The following is a 13,311-nucleotide window of genomic DNA, read 5'->3' on the forward strand; positions in this document are numbered from 1 at the left end:
CAAATTGTGATCACCAAATTAGTATTAACAAAGTTCAATAACAACACTGATTGGGTTAGAATATTTTCCGTGGTGGCCAGCAAGAGCTCAGTCGACATACAAACTAAAACATTCAGGTTTCATCCACGAAAACCCCTTTCAAGTCTCTGTTAAGCCAAGATGACATTTGTGCCTCTAGTTGAGCAGTAAATAATCAAAGATCCAAGAACTATTTTTATTTTCCACAACAACAATACATGAGATTTGTTGGGAGTAATTAAACACATGCTAAACAAAAACAGTTGGATAGTCAAAGCAAGTTTGATAAAAATATTACTTACACTTAAGCAGGGCAGAGGGGAGATGGGATGGAGAAAGGGAATGGGTTTCCATTTATTCTGTTCAAAACAAATTACCTCATATTCTGCATATTCTTTTTGTTTCCTCTTTGCCTCGTGCCTCCAAAGCTTCAGACACACAATTGAACTGATGAGATAAAGAAACATCGTAGCAAACAGGAAGATGACAGCAGCAATTTGTCCTCCTTCTACACGGCAAAATGTAGAATTCATTGGAGTGTTGAAGAGAGGATAATAACAAAGCCCGCCACGATTCATGTCATTTAAATATACTATAGCAGCAGCCAGGAAGAGAATAAACAGGACGATGTTAATGGCAAACTCAGTCAACGGCCACCAGTTGGAATCAAGTAAGATTGTCCGGTAGTACATGGACATGCCCAGTACAAGTAAAATAATAGTGACAACCCACGCTATGCCTGCAACAACAATGACAAAAGGAGTTTTAGGTCCATCATAATAATATCCTCCTTGCAGACTGTTGGCAACATGACTATATGGCCGTGAGTAACCAAACATATTATACCATTCGTTGTCCTTATGTATGTAAGCACAAACACAGGCAAATACGGCAGCTCCAGATAATAACTGAACTACACCCAAGATCCTCAGTAAACCAGCCCACGACTTCATGTAGGAGTATTTCATGTGGTACACCTGCACCTTCTCACTGTAGCTCTGCACAGTGCGGGTATGACGATCCAACGAATCGTAGGGATCTCGAGGCAGCATGGCTTCAGTTTCCTTCCGAGAGTTGTAGCTCCCTCCAGAGCCTCCATATGGATCCCTGTAAGAACTAGCTGATCTCTGTTCATCGATTCTGGATTGTTCTTTAGAAGAAGGAGTGGGGGATGCAGGTGGTGAACACTCCACTCCCTCACTAATGTAATTGGTTGGAGGTGCTGTATTCCACTGGTTTTCATCACTTTTATTTTTGAATAAGTTTTTTACAGAATCTGGAATGAAACGTCTCACTGGTTTCAATTCAAGAGAAGTCACTGGATCATCACTTCCAGCTAAATAAAATTCAGGACCTACAGGTGGCTGCAGAGGCAGAGGTGGAGGCGGCAGTGGATCTGCACTATCTGCTAAATTACAGTCTTGTATAGATTTAGAACCTGATACAGGGAGAAAATTCTCCTGTTGAGACAGATGCGAATCCTGTCCTTCTCGAGGAACCTCATCATATTGAGACACTCTTTCTCGATTCCTACGAGTGTTGTCAGAAACTCTTGATCTTTGACCTGAAGATGCTCCCGAGGACATTGGTAGTGCTTCCCCCTGTGAGGTGAAAAATAGGGAAGTTATCCGTCCAATTTTCTTTTCTCACTATGAATAAAAACCAATCATAAATACTTACTTTTCAAGGAGGTAATAAACTTTGATAACTTATAGTCAACCCAAAATAACAGACATGATTTGGAGATGCCGGTGTTGGACTGGGATGTATAAAGTTAAAAATCACACAACACCAGGTTATAGTCCAACAGCTTTAATTAGGAGCACACTAGCTTTCAGAGCGACGCTCCGAAAGCTAGTGTGCTCCCAATTAAACCTGTTGGACTATAATCTGGTGTTGTGTGATTTTTAACAAAATAACAGAAGCAGCTTTGAAAAGTTGGAAGTATTTTTCAGATTCGCGCTTGGACCAAAATCAAAAACCTCTGCAGTCTGACGTGCTACAAACTATCACCTTCATGTACCATTGCAGCAAACTTTTCATTTACTTTTATGAATGAGCAAGATGAGCAGAGTGCACTGAAATAAAGCATATTTTAGGCACAGGAAGCAGAGTCTCTGGGGGAAAAGAAAAAGTTAAAAATTATTTCTACTCCTCAGGGACTATCAAACTCTAGCTTTTAAAATTGTCATTCCCTTCAAGTTGAGCCATGAGCAGCCTTTGAACAAAGAAGCAAGTCTGCTGACTAATTAAAAGTCTTCAGAACAACAGTCAGGTTCTCTTTAGTCTACACAAGCAAGACTTTGACTCTGCAGTGCACTGGGAAGCTCAATTCCTTTCACTTGAACTTTCATTAGAAGGCCATAAATGGCAAAACAACATACCAGATACCACAGTACTCATCCAAACTGGCAAAGGAACCTCCATGATTTTGAAACCACTTAACAGCGATCTTTAGTGTTGGAAGGAGAGTTTCATTGGGCATCTTCAGGTGCCCTTAAAAGGTGGTGAGCTATAGTTTATGTGTGTAGATACCCTCAATACCATGAAGGGGGAAAGAGAGGAGTGTGTGTATAGTTGCCAGGATATTAATCCAGCGATACAGAACAAAAAGTCAAGAGGAGGATTGGCTTAGAAAAGAACTTTCAGTTGGTGGTGCTCTCATGTATCTGCTACTCTTGTCCTCCTAGATGGTAGAGGCTATGGACTTTGAAGGTTCTAAGAATCCTTTATGAATTTCTGCAGTACATCTTCTAGATAGTACACACTGCTGCTACTGAATGTCAGTGGTGGAGGGAGTGAATCCAGTTGCCAAACAAGTAGGCTGTTTGGAACTGAATGCTATCAGAAAAGGCTGTTGGAGGGAAATCCTGAGGGACAGGATTTATATGTATTTGAAAAGGCAAGGACTGATTAGGGATATTTGACATGGCTTTGCATGTTGAAAATCATCTCACTAACTTGATTGAGTTTTATGAAGGAGTAACGAAGAGGACTGGCGAGGGCAGAATGGTGGATGATCTATATGGACTACAGTAATGCATTCAACAAGGTTCCTCATGGTAGCCGGGTTAGCAAGGTTAGTTCACACGGAATACAAGGAGAACTAGCTATTTGGATACAGAACTGGTCTTGAAGGTAGAAGAAAGAATGTAGTTGTGGAGGGTTGCTTTTCAGACTGGAGGCCTGTAAGCAGTGGTTCGCCACAATGATTGGTGCTGGATCCACTGCTTTTTGCCTTTAATTTAATGTGATTTGATGTGGACATGAGAAAGTGCATAAGGTATGGGCATGTAGGGAAAGAGTTAAGTTGAGTTTTGTGAAACCAAGATTCAGCTAAGCATGACTCAGATCAGTTAAGAACTTTGCAGTGAACAATGAGGTACTGGAGCAAGGGTAGTGAGTTAACAAGGTGAAAAAGCATTCATTATGTAAAGTCAGTTAACAAGATGAAAAGCAATTATTATGTGAAGCCAGTTATTCACGGAATAACACTGGCGTAATCTCTACTATTGGCACTCGCTGATTGTAACAGTCACCCAATCAATATGTATGTTACCTTATCTGGACGCTCCTCCCGGTATGTGATTATACAATTCATTAAGAAACTGCTGTTCAATAGAAGACTGAGAACTCATGTCCCTGAGCATATGGGTGACCGTTCTCTCTCCCTCCAGAATACGAAATAAAGTTGAAGGAGGTAAGACTATGCTGTGTTTGAGCTTCGACCGAGGTGGGAACGGGACGACAATATTGGCACAGTTGGCAGGATCCAAACAAATAGTTATGGTTGGACAATGTTAGCAATTGCCCAGAATATCGGTGTCTCGATACAAATAGGCCCACAAGGTATGATTTTAAACCGTGCTCCTTCTTAATATTCTTGTGTGACAGAGACTGTCCCCTCGCTAGATCGCTATCTGACAGATTCCTTGAATGGTAATTAGTTCAGTCGAGAGACAGTTTCACAAGCATGCTGACAAACAGGGGTTCGAGTCCTGTGTATAATTGAGGTTCAAGCCCATCTGGGGAATACAGTGAGAAAGGGGTTAAAGTCCCCTAGTGGTGAAATGTGAGGCTCTGCGAGTGTTTGTTCCTGGCTTGGACCGCGATGCTGTGTGCTCCACTTAAAAGGCTTTTTCTTGTTATTAGTGTAGTTTCATCGAGAGGATGCAAAAAAAACATGAAATGCTGAAATTGGGCTTGTACTAATACTTGGGTCAGAAAAGGCAGCTTCAACGTAAATTGTGCGATGCTGAGAGTATTTGATATTTAAACATTTTGGTTTGTTAAAATGCTGGTTCAGAAAGTCCTTTTGTGCGGCTGTTTTGCCTTGTTTGAATCAGAATCTCAATTCGACGTGTTTTGTGGGCTATGTAATAGGGCAGAATTTGTTTTTACATTAATATTGTACAATATTATGTTCTTTTTAAAATGATCAAACTTGTAACCTTAAAACAAATTGATTGAGTGCCTTGAGCCCCTGATTTGTTCGAAAGTCTACACTGCCCGTTTAAAAAAAAAAGTTGGTCCGTGATCATGCTTTAGCCAGATGAGAGTATTGCCGTGTTTTTAATGCAGAGTTTTCACAAAGAGCGCATTTTGAGTTCGATGTTTTGCTAAGATTTTCTAGAGATTATTAGAACTTGAAGCTGAGCTGTTTAAATTCTTTCAATTATTGTTCAGACTTCATTGGCCTCCTTCATATTGCAAATTCAAAGAATGTTGATCGCTATCAAAGTTGCCACTGTAATTCCGAATGTTTTGGGAAATTTCACTTGGAGAACATTTTAAAATATTCAGCATATATGTTTCCCACGAATATTTGAGATTTAAACCTGAACTGAAACTGCCTCTTCAATTGCTGAAGCACAGGAAACATTGTTGTTTTCTTGCTATTCCAGACTTTTGAGATACTTTCCCTGACAGCTTTCATATTAGCCAAGTATCAATTTGTGAAAGGAAAATAGTTTGTGAATATCCTGAATGGGGTACCCGAGGGTTTGATTTTAGGACCATTGATTGTTGTTTATAATCAGCTGAATTGTTTAGGCAGTTCAATTTAAAAGTTTATGCATTGTATAAAACTTGATGTCATAAGTGTTTTTGACAATTGCAACATTTAAGAGGCATTTGGATGGGTATATGAATAGGAAGGGTTTGGAGGGATATGGGGCAGGTGGGACTAGATTGGGTTGGGATATCTGGTAGGCATGGATGGGTTGGACCGAAGGGTCTGTTTCCATGCTGTACATCTCTATGACTCTGAGTCTAAGTAGCAAACAGAGTAATAGACTTCAAGAATTCAAAGAAGATTGAAATGGCAGACAACTTAGTGTAGTTAAACATGTGACTGTCTTCACACTGGGAACCACCTTAGCAAAGGAGGAATGAGAGAGGAAATGCAAAGAAACTTTCCAGCAGCTAAAGTCTTCTCTAGAGTTTCTCCATTTGTAGGTAAAGCACATCTTTGGACCACCACCCACCCCTCCACAACCTGATCCAATCAGCTCCCCAGTCATGAGCACAAAAAGTGAAGAAGATAACAACAGTGAAGAGGAGGTCAGTACGCTTTTTTTGCCAGTGGCCTTCCTATGGACATTAAAGCATGTGAGCTTTACCTTGTCTTTCAATCATTTAAGGGATATGAAGGTTCACTGATCAATGTAACATCACAACAGCCAGTTTGCTTTGTTACATTTAAATAGCAGAGTGGGAGCAGAAGCAAAGAATGCTGCGTTCACCTCGCCTGCTGCTGTACTGCACACTCAAATGCGCTAGTATCCTCCACCTCAACCATCTCTAGAAGGATGGAAGTGTGGTCAGTTTTGTGAAATATTTAACTGCCCTTATCCAAGAATTCAGATTTCTCCATGGAATGGTGTGGAAGGACAGGCTGAATTTTGTTTTCAAGTTGGACTTTACTGAAGGAGATTTTGGAGAACTGGCTTGTTTCCATTCAGCTTGCAGTGGTCACTAAGGACTGTAGATTAAAAGAACTTTACTGGTGAATTTTTTTCCACATAGTAAATAGAGTTTGAAGAATCCTAGAAACAGACTAGTAATTTTTGTTGTGATAATCATTGTACGCTGTGTCAATAACTTGCTTAAATACTGGCTGTCGAAGTCTTATGAAAGTTAGCAGTGCCATCTTGGTGGTTTATCATGAAACGATAAGGAGGGAATGAGTGTATACAAGGTATGAACAGGTGGGAAAGAGTTAGGTCTAAGATTTGTGAAACAAAAAGGTTCAGCTAAGCACAAGGCAAATCAGATAAGAACTTTGAATAAGCAATGACCTACTGGAGACAAGAGTAGTAGGTTAACAAGATGAAAAAGCATTCCGTATGTAAAGTCAGTTAACAAGACGAAAATCATTCATTATGTGAAACCGGTTATGCATTGTATAACGCCAGATGGCTTAATCTTTACTATTGACACTCGCTGATTGTAACGGTCACCCAATCAATATGTATGTTGCCTTGTCTAGATGCTCCTCCGTGTAAGTGACTCAATAATTCACTAAGAATCTGCTGTTCAAGAAGACCGAAAACTCATGTCCCTGTGCACAAGGACAATCGTTCTCTCTCCCTCCAGGGCCCAGAATAAAGATGAAGGAGGTAAAACTATACTGTGTCTGAGCGTTTTGCTTCAACTGAACGGGAACGTGACAACAGACATAGGAGGTATGGCTAGTAGGTTTGCAGATGACACTAAAATTAGAGGTGTAGTGGACAGCAAAGAAGGTTAACTCAGAATACAATGGGATCTTGATCAGATGGACCAAGGAGTGGCAGACAGTTTAATTTAGTTTAAATATGAGATGCCGCAATCAGACTTCTACACTTCACGGTAATGTACTGAGAAGTGTGGCTGAATTAAGAGACCTTGGAGTGCAGGTTCGCAGATCCTTGAAATTGGAGTCACAGGTCGATAGGATAGTGAAGGTGGCATTTGGTATTTCTTGCTCAGTGCTCGCCTTTATTGTTCAGTGCATCGAGGTAGAGGTCATATTGAGAGTACCAGACATTGGTTAGGCCACTTTTGGAATGTTGTGTACAACTCTGGTCTCCCTCCTATAGGAAGGGTGTTGCGAAACTTGAAAGGGTTCAGAAAAGATTTACAAGGATGTTGCCAGGTTGGAAGGGGTTGAGTTAGGGAGAGGCTGAATAGGCTGGGGCTATTTTCCCTGGAGTGTCAGAGGCTGAGGGATGACCTTATAGGTGATTTTTAAAATCATGAAGGGCATGGATATGGTAAAAGGCAAGATCTTTTCCCTGGGGTGGGGGTGGAGGGGTCCAAAACTAGAAGGCATAAGTTTAAGGAGAGAGGGGAAAAGAGTTAAAAAGGGGCCTAACAGCAATTTTTGCACGCAGAGGTTGATGCGTAAATGGAATGAGTTGCCAGAAGAAGTGGTGGAGGCTGGTACGGCTACAACATTTAATGTTAATAGCCTGTAATGTTAATAGCGAGATGATTCATTGTCACTGAGTGTCAAGGGGCTTTGGTTAAGTTTTCTCTCTTGTTGGAAACAAACACTATTTGGCCTAGTATGGTGCAAATATTACTTGCCACTTGTCATCCTAAACCTGAGTATTGTTTGGGTCTTGCTGCATTTGGACACTGATTGCATTACCTGAGAAGTCACAATGATGCAGAACCTGGCAGAGTGAGAATCCCCACTTCTGATTTTGCGATGGAGGTAAAACTATTGGTGCAGCAGCTGAGGATTGTTGACCCTAGGATATGCTGTTTGACCCAATGTCAGTGCCCCTACCTCTGAGTCAGGAGGATGGAAATGTGTTGCTGGAAAAGCGCAGCAGGTCAGGCAGCATCTAGGGAACAGGAGAATCGACGTTTCGGGCATTAGCCCTTCTTCAGGAATGCCCGAAACGTCGATTCTCCTGTTCCCTAGATGCTGCCTGACCTGCTGCGCTTTTCCAGCAACACATTTCCATCTCTGATCTCCAGCATCTGCAGATCTCACTTTCTCCTCGGAGTCAGGAGGACCAAGTTCAAGTGCCACCTGCTCCAGGAGGTGTGTATAATGGCAGAACAGGTTGATGACCTGGAGTTTAGATGTCTAACCTGCAACCATGACCACAACTATGTCCTTTATTGCTTCCTTCATGTATGACTCCAATCAGAACAGAGTTCTGTTCCTTGCCTTCTCTCTATTACAGGAATGACTTACAATTCAAACCCAAACTCAGCTTGACTTCATATCCTAATATTACATGGGATGCAATCAGTAATAATAACTATGGGTAATTTTAACCTTCATATTGATTGGGTCAATCAAGTTGGAAAGGGTAGCTATGACAACAAACTTAGGGTGAATCCGGGATAGTTTCCTAGAGCAAAATGTCATACAACCAACCACAGAACAGGCTATCTTCGATCTGGTAACTGGTAAAGTGGTACATTTATTAAATGACCTTACAATAAAAGATAACCAGGAAGTAGGATCACAGCATTGTGCTATTCAATTCGAGTGTGAGAAACCTAGGTTTGAAACATCCATTTTTAAGTTAAACAATGGGAACGTAAGAGTTGGCTAACAACTGGACTGGGTAAACAGATTAACAGGAAAGACAGTTTGCAAGAAACAACAGATATTTAAGGAGGTGATCTATGATACTCAACGAAAATACATCCCTATAAGGTGGAACGATTCTAAGACAGGGATGAATCAGCCATGGCAAACCAAGGAAATTCAGGAAAGTTGAAAGAAATGGAAAACGGAAACGAAAGTCAATGGCAGCCCTGAAGACCTGGGATAAAATGGGAATTCAGCAAAGGAGAATGAAATAGATAATTTAAAAATAACAGAAAAACTATGAGAGGAAACTGAAGAGGAATATTAAAAACTGATAGTAAGAGCATCTTTAAATCTTTAAAATGGAAGACAGCAGTCAAAGTGAGCATAGGCCCCTCAGAAAATAAATCTGAGGAGATAGTTACACGGAACAAGGAAATGGAAGAGAAGTTAAACAGCTTTTTTTTTTAAAATCAATCTTTATGGAGGAGATACTTTGAACATCCTATTAATACTAAAGTATAAGTACCAACAGTAGAAAAGTACTATTATTCAAGCCTTTAGGATTTGCATCCTCAGATCCTAAAAGTAGCAGCTAGAGTGATATTAGATGCATTTGTTCTAATTTTCCAAAAATCCTTGGATTCAGGAACAGTACAACAGATTTGAAAAACTGCCAATATGACAGCCTTCTTCGAAAAGGAAGGCAAAAAGCAGGTAACTATAAGACAATTACCTAACATGTACTGTTGGAAAAATGTTGGAATCAATTAAGGAAGCACATTTGGAAAATCATAATCTAATCAATCAATCACCATGAATTCATGAAAGGAAAATCAAATTTGACTAATTTATTAGGAGTTTGTTGAGGAAGTCTAAACCAGAGAGGAGAGGGGAACCTGTGGACATGTTGAATTTGGACTTCCAGAAAGCAAGGTACCTTACCGAAGTTAAGTCATAAACTATGAATGCAGATTGTTTTAGGTAACATATTGGTGTCAATAGAAAATCAGTTAACAGGTAGGAAACCCAATGGGAAATTAAGTTTTTTTGTTTAAGGTTAGTGACACGTAACCCGTGGGTTTTCACAGGGATCAGTGCTGAGATAGCAACTGCTTACAATATATATTCATGCCTTGGAGAAAGAAAGCAAGTGTACTGGAGTCAAATAGAGTAAAAGACAAGTTAAAAGAGAGAAATTCATTGGTTAAGTAAATGGACAAAAAGAAGTTGGCAAGTAGAACATAATATGGGAAAATGTGATTTTTTTCAATTTGGAAGGGAGAACAAAGTATTATTTAAATGGAGAACAACTGCAACACAAAGGGACTTGGCGACACTTGGGCATGACACACAAAGTTGCACACAGATAATAAGGAAGGCTAAATGAATACCGGCCCTTATTTCAAGGGGTTTGGTGTCTAAGAATAGGGAGCAATACTAGTCTACCTTCGAGAGGAAGGTTATTGTGACGCAGCAAGACAAACATCAACTGTACCTGGAGGACCACCAACTCAATGAAAGATGCCCTTTAGTTTACCTCAACCAAGTGTTGCAGACTGCCACATTTCAAAGCCCTGGGCTACCTGCTGGAAGACAAAGCTTGGGACAGCTGCTGCCAAGGCACAGTCACCGGTCTTTCTGCCAAAGGACAATGGAGGTACTTCAGTTGTCAGACCTCCCCGTGCCTTAACACGTATGTATAAGAAATAAATAACATGGGTTTATTGTTCTATGTAATGACTACATAGTCACAACAGTTCAATTCTATGTACATAAATATTTTTATGAAAAGTATTTTTTGAAATTAAAAGCACACTCATAACAGTCAAAGAGATGTATTTTTAAATTGTAAGTCCTTCTAACATACAAAGGCAAGCACTAATCATGGAAACATCCCTAGTCATCCAACTTATGGAACAAAATTGGAGTCTCTACTATTATTATCCATAACTGTAGAGGGGTAATGCTGCCACAGAAACGCCCTCTGGGGTTGGTTGGTTGATTAGTTAGTTAGATGGATGTTATGCATCAGATTGGCACCTACAGAAAAGGAGTTCAAACCCCATTCTGGCTATGATTAAGGTTCTTCACTCTTTCAGTGAAATCACAAGATGGGTTAGATGTGCCTTTTGGGGCAGAAAACTCAAGCAGGATCTCCTCTGGACTTATCCTTACATCATCAGCACTTACACCAATTAATTTCTCCAGATTTGAGTTGTGTTTCAACCTGTTTTGTTCTTTCCCCCCTTCTCCCAATTTATTTAACTTTGGCAAAAGGCAAACACCAACTGACCACCTTCTCCCTTCACAATTACTGCTTGATCGAGTATTTTCAACGTATTATTTTTACAGATTTCTAGCTTTTACTTTTATTCATAGCCTACCTCAGCACCCATTTCCTTTCTGGTGGATCTGAATCCCACCCACCCCTTGACAAAATAAAGTGCATATACGGGTAGCTGCGCTGTTAATGAGAGTCACACATACACAGTCACCATATCTTTTCGCAAATATATTCTGGAAAAGAGCTTTGCGAGAAATTTATGTTGTTCGCGTACCATTGAGACGTTGTTGATAATAGTTTCTCACCAATGAAAAAGTTTTTAGATCGATCATTAGTTACAGAACTTAAAGCGATCGGCGCAAAACCTAAAACATAAACGAAGGAAAATAACCATCATCGCTGAAGAACGAACACAAACAGAAGACTTCAACGGAGATTTCAAACCACTTCGCACTTTCTTTCATCCAAAGCTAGAAGTGAATAAATAAAACTACAACCGGATCGAGTGTGCTGCCTGGCGTGGGGAAACCCAGCTCCATATAAAGGTGCGGCTCAGTTCTCAGGGAGAAGCAACAACCCTCTCCACCTCCATTCCCATCCCAGGCCGAGCCATCCATGATCAAAGCCCCACACTCTCCGGGGTCTATGAAAAGAAGAAAGAAAACACCGTCCTCACCCTCAGGAGTTGATGCAGGTTAAAAGGCTGGAGGGTGAAAACAGACGAAGGTAGCCGCTAGGCGACACTCGGCACTCCTCACCTACCGGCTCCACTACAGCAGAAACTTCTCGCCTCCTCCCACCTTCCGCGGGAGAAATGGCGGAAATGCCAGGGTCCAGGTCACGTGACCCGTCCCGGTGACGTCACATCGGCGCCGCTCCAGGTGTCCGCAGGTAGGAGCCCTCCCGCTGGGCGCATGCGCAGCGACCCCGAGGCCGCCGCCACCCGTACCTGCGAGCAGACGGCCATGGTCCCGCCCCCTCACCTGAGCGCGTGCAGGGTTCCCCATCCACGCTCGATGGGCCGCAGTCCTCCCAATGCAGCAGGATCTGTCTTTGGGAGTCTGTCCAATTCAGACAGGTTAAGGCGTGAGATTGCAGCATATCGCTGTTCCACCTCATAAGTCCCCAAAATACACAAAAGTAAAAACTGTAATTGCGGAGTCTAAACAGAAAATGCTGATCTGTCAGCAGCACTGGAAAGAGAGAGACAGTTAGTCCTTCAGTTCGGTGATCTTTCATCAGAACTGGGGAAAAATTAAAAATATGAATTGCAAAATACCTTCAAACCCAGAGTAAAGGGGATAGGTGTACAGATGGCGTTAAATATACAAATTATTAACCATCTGAGGTAGGCTACAATATCACTGTGATTCCCATAGTCGTGTTTGTGTTCTCTTGAGAAGTTGAAGCCCATACAGATGACAACAAGAGGCAGCTTGTTGCTTTATTTATAATCATTGTTTAACATGACAGTAAGTTTGGAGCTTGTATGAGGACCTCAAGAAGAGCAGAGAGATCTGGGTGTTTAGGTCCATTGTACCCTGAAGATGGCTGCACAGGTGGATAGAGTGGACAAGAAGGCATGTGGTATGCTTGCCTTCATTGAATGGGGTATTGAGTATAAGAGCTGACAGGTCATGTTAAAATTGGCTCGGCAAAAATGAGTACTGCAGATGCTGGAGATCAGAGTCAAGATTAGAATGGTGCTGGACAAGCACAGCAGGTCCGGCAGCATCCGAGGAGCAGGAAAATCGACATTTCAGGCAAAAGCCCTTCATCAGGTCTTCTTGATGAAGGGCTTTTGCCCAAAAAGTCGATTTTCCTGCTTCTTGGATGCTGCCTGACCTGCTATGCTTTTCCAGCACCACTCTAATCACGTTAAGATTGTACAAGACTTTGGTTCGGCCACATTTAGAATACTGTGCGCAATTCTGGTCACCATATTACCAAAAGGATGTGGATGCTTTGGAGAGGTTGCAGAGAAGGTTTACGAGGATGTTGCCTGGTATGGAAGGTGCTGGCTATGAAGAGAGATTGAGTAGGTTAGGATTGTTTTCATTAGAAAAAAGGAGATTGAGGGGGACCTGATTGAGATCCACAAAATCATGAAGGGTAAGGACAGGGTAGATTGAGATAAGCTTTATCCCAGGGTGAGGGATTCAATAATGAGAGGTCAAGCTTTCAAGGTGAGAGGAGAAAAGTTTAAGGAGGATACACGCGGAAAGTACTTTACACAGAGGGTGGTAGGTGCCAGGAATGTATTGCCAGCAGAGGTAGTAGAGGCAAGCATGATAGATTAATTTAAGGTGCTTCTGGACCTTAAATGAATAGGTGGGGAGCAGAGGGATAGAGATCCTTAGGAATTGGGCGATAGGTTTAGACAGTGGATTTGGTTCGGCACAGGCTTGGAGGGGCTAAGGGCCTGTTCTGGGCTGTCAGTTTTCTTTGTTCTTTGTTTTTTAAACCA

The 13,311-nt window shown here is 41.5% G+C and overlaps 1 protein-coding gene across 2 annotated transcripts in view; it reads right to left on the reverse strand.

Annotated features, from left to right (window-relative positions):
• Positions 1-11,679, reverse strand: part of marveld2b (MARVEL domain containing 2b) — a 35,448-nt gene extending 23,769 nt beyond the window's left edge. Inside the window, exons 1-2 of one of the 2 annotated variants that reach the window (XM_043707921.1) lie at positions 11,521-11,679; positions 396-1,619 (exon numbers count right to left, since the gene is read on the reverse strand). In XM_043707921.1, coding sequence (XP_043563856.1) covers positions 396-1,604 — 1,209 coding nt within the window. In that variant the 5' untranslated portion in view covers positions 1,605-1,619; positions 11,521-11,679. Of the gene's footprint in view, positions 1-395; positions 1,620-10,097; positions 10,199-11,520 lie in introns of those variants that run through there. The other variant, XM_043707929.1, reaches the window with a different exon arrangement.
• Positions 11,680-13,311: the final 1,632 nt, after the last annotated feature.

The sequence above is a fragment of the Chiloscyllium plagiosum genome, chromosome 2 (genome assembly GCF_004010195.1).
Source record: "Chiloscyllium plagiosum isolate BGI_BamShark_2017 chromosome 2, ASM401019v2, whole genome shotgun sequence".
In the NCBI taxonomy this organism is placed as follows: domain Eukaryota; kingdom Metazoa; phylum Chordata; class Chondrichthyes; order Orectolobiformes; family Hemiscylliidae; genus Chiloscyllium; species Chiloscyllium plagiosum.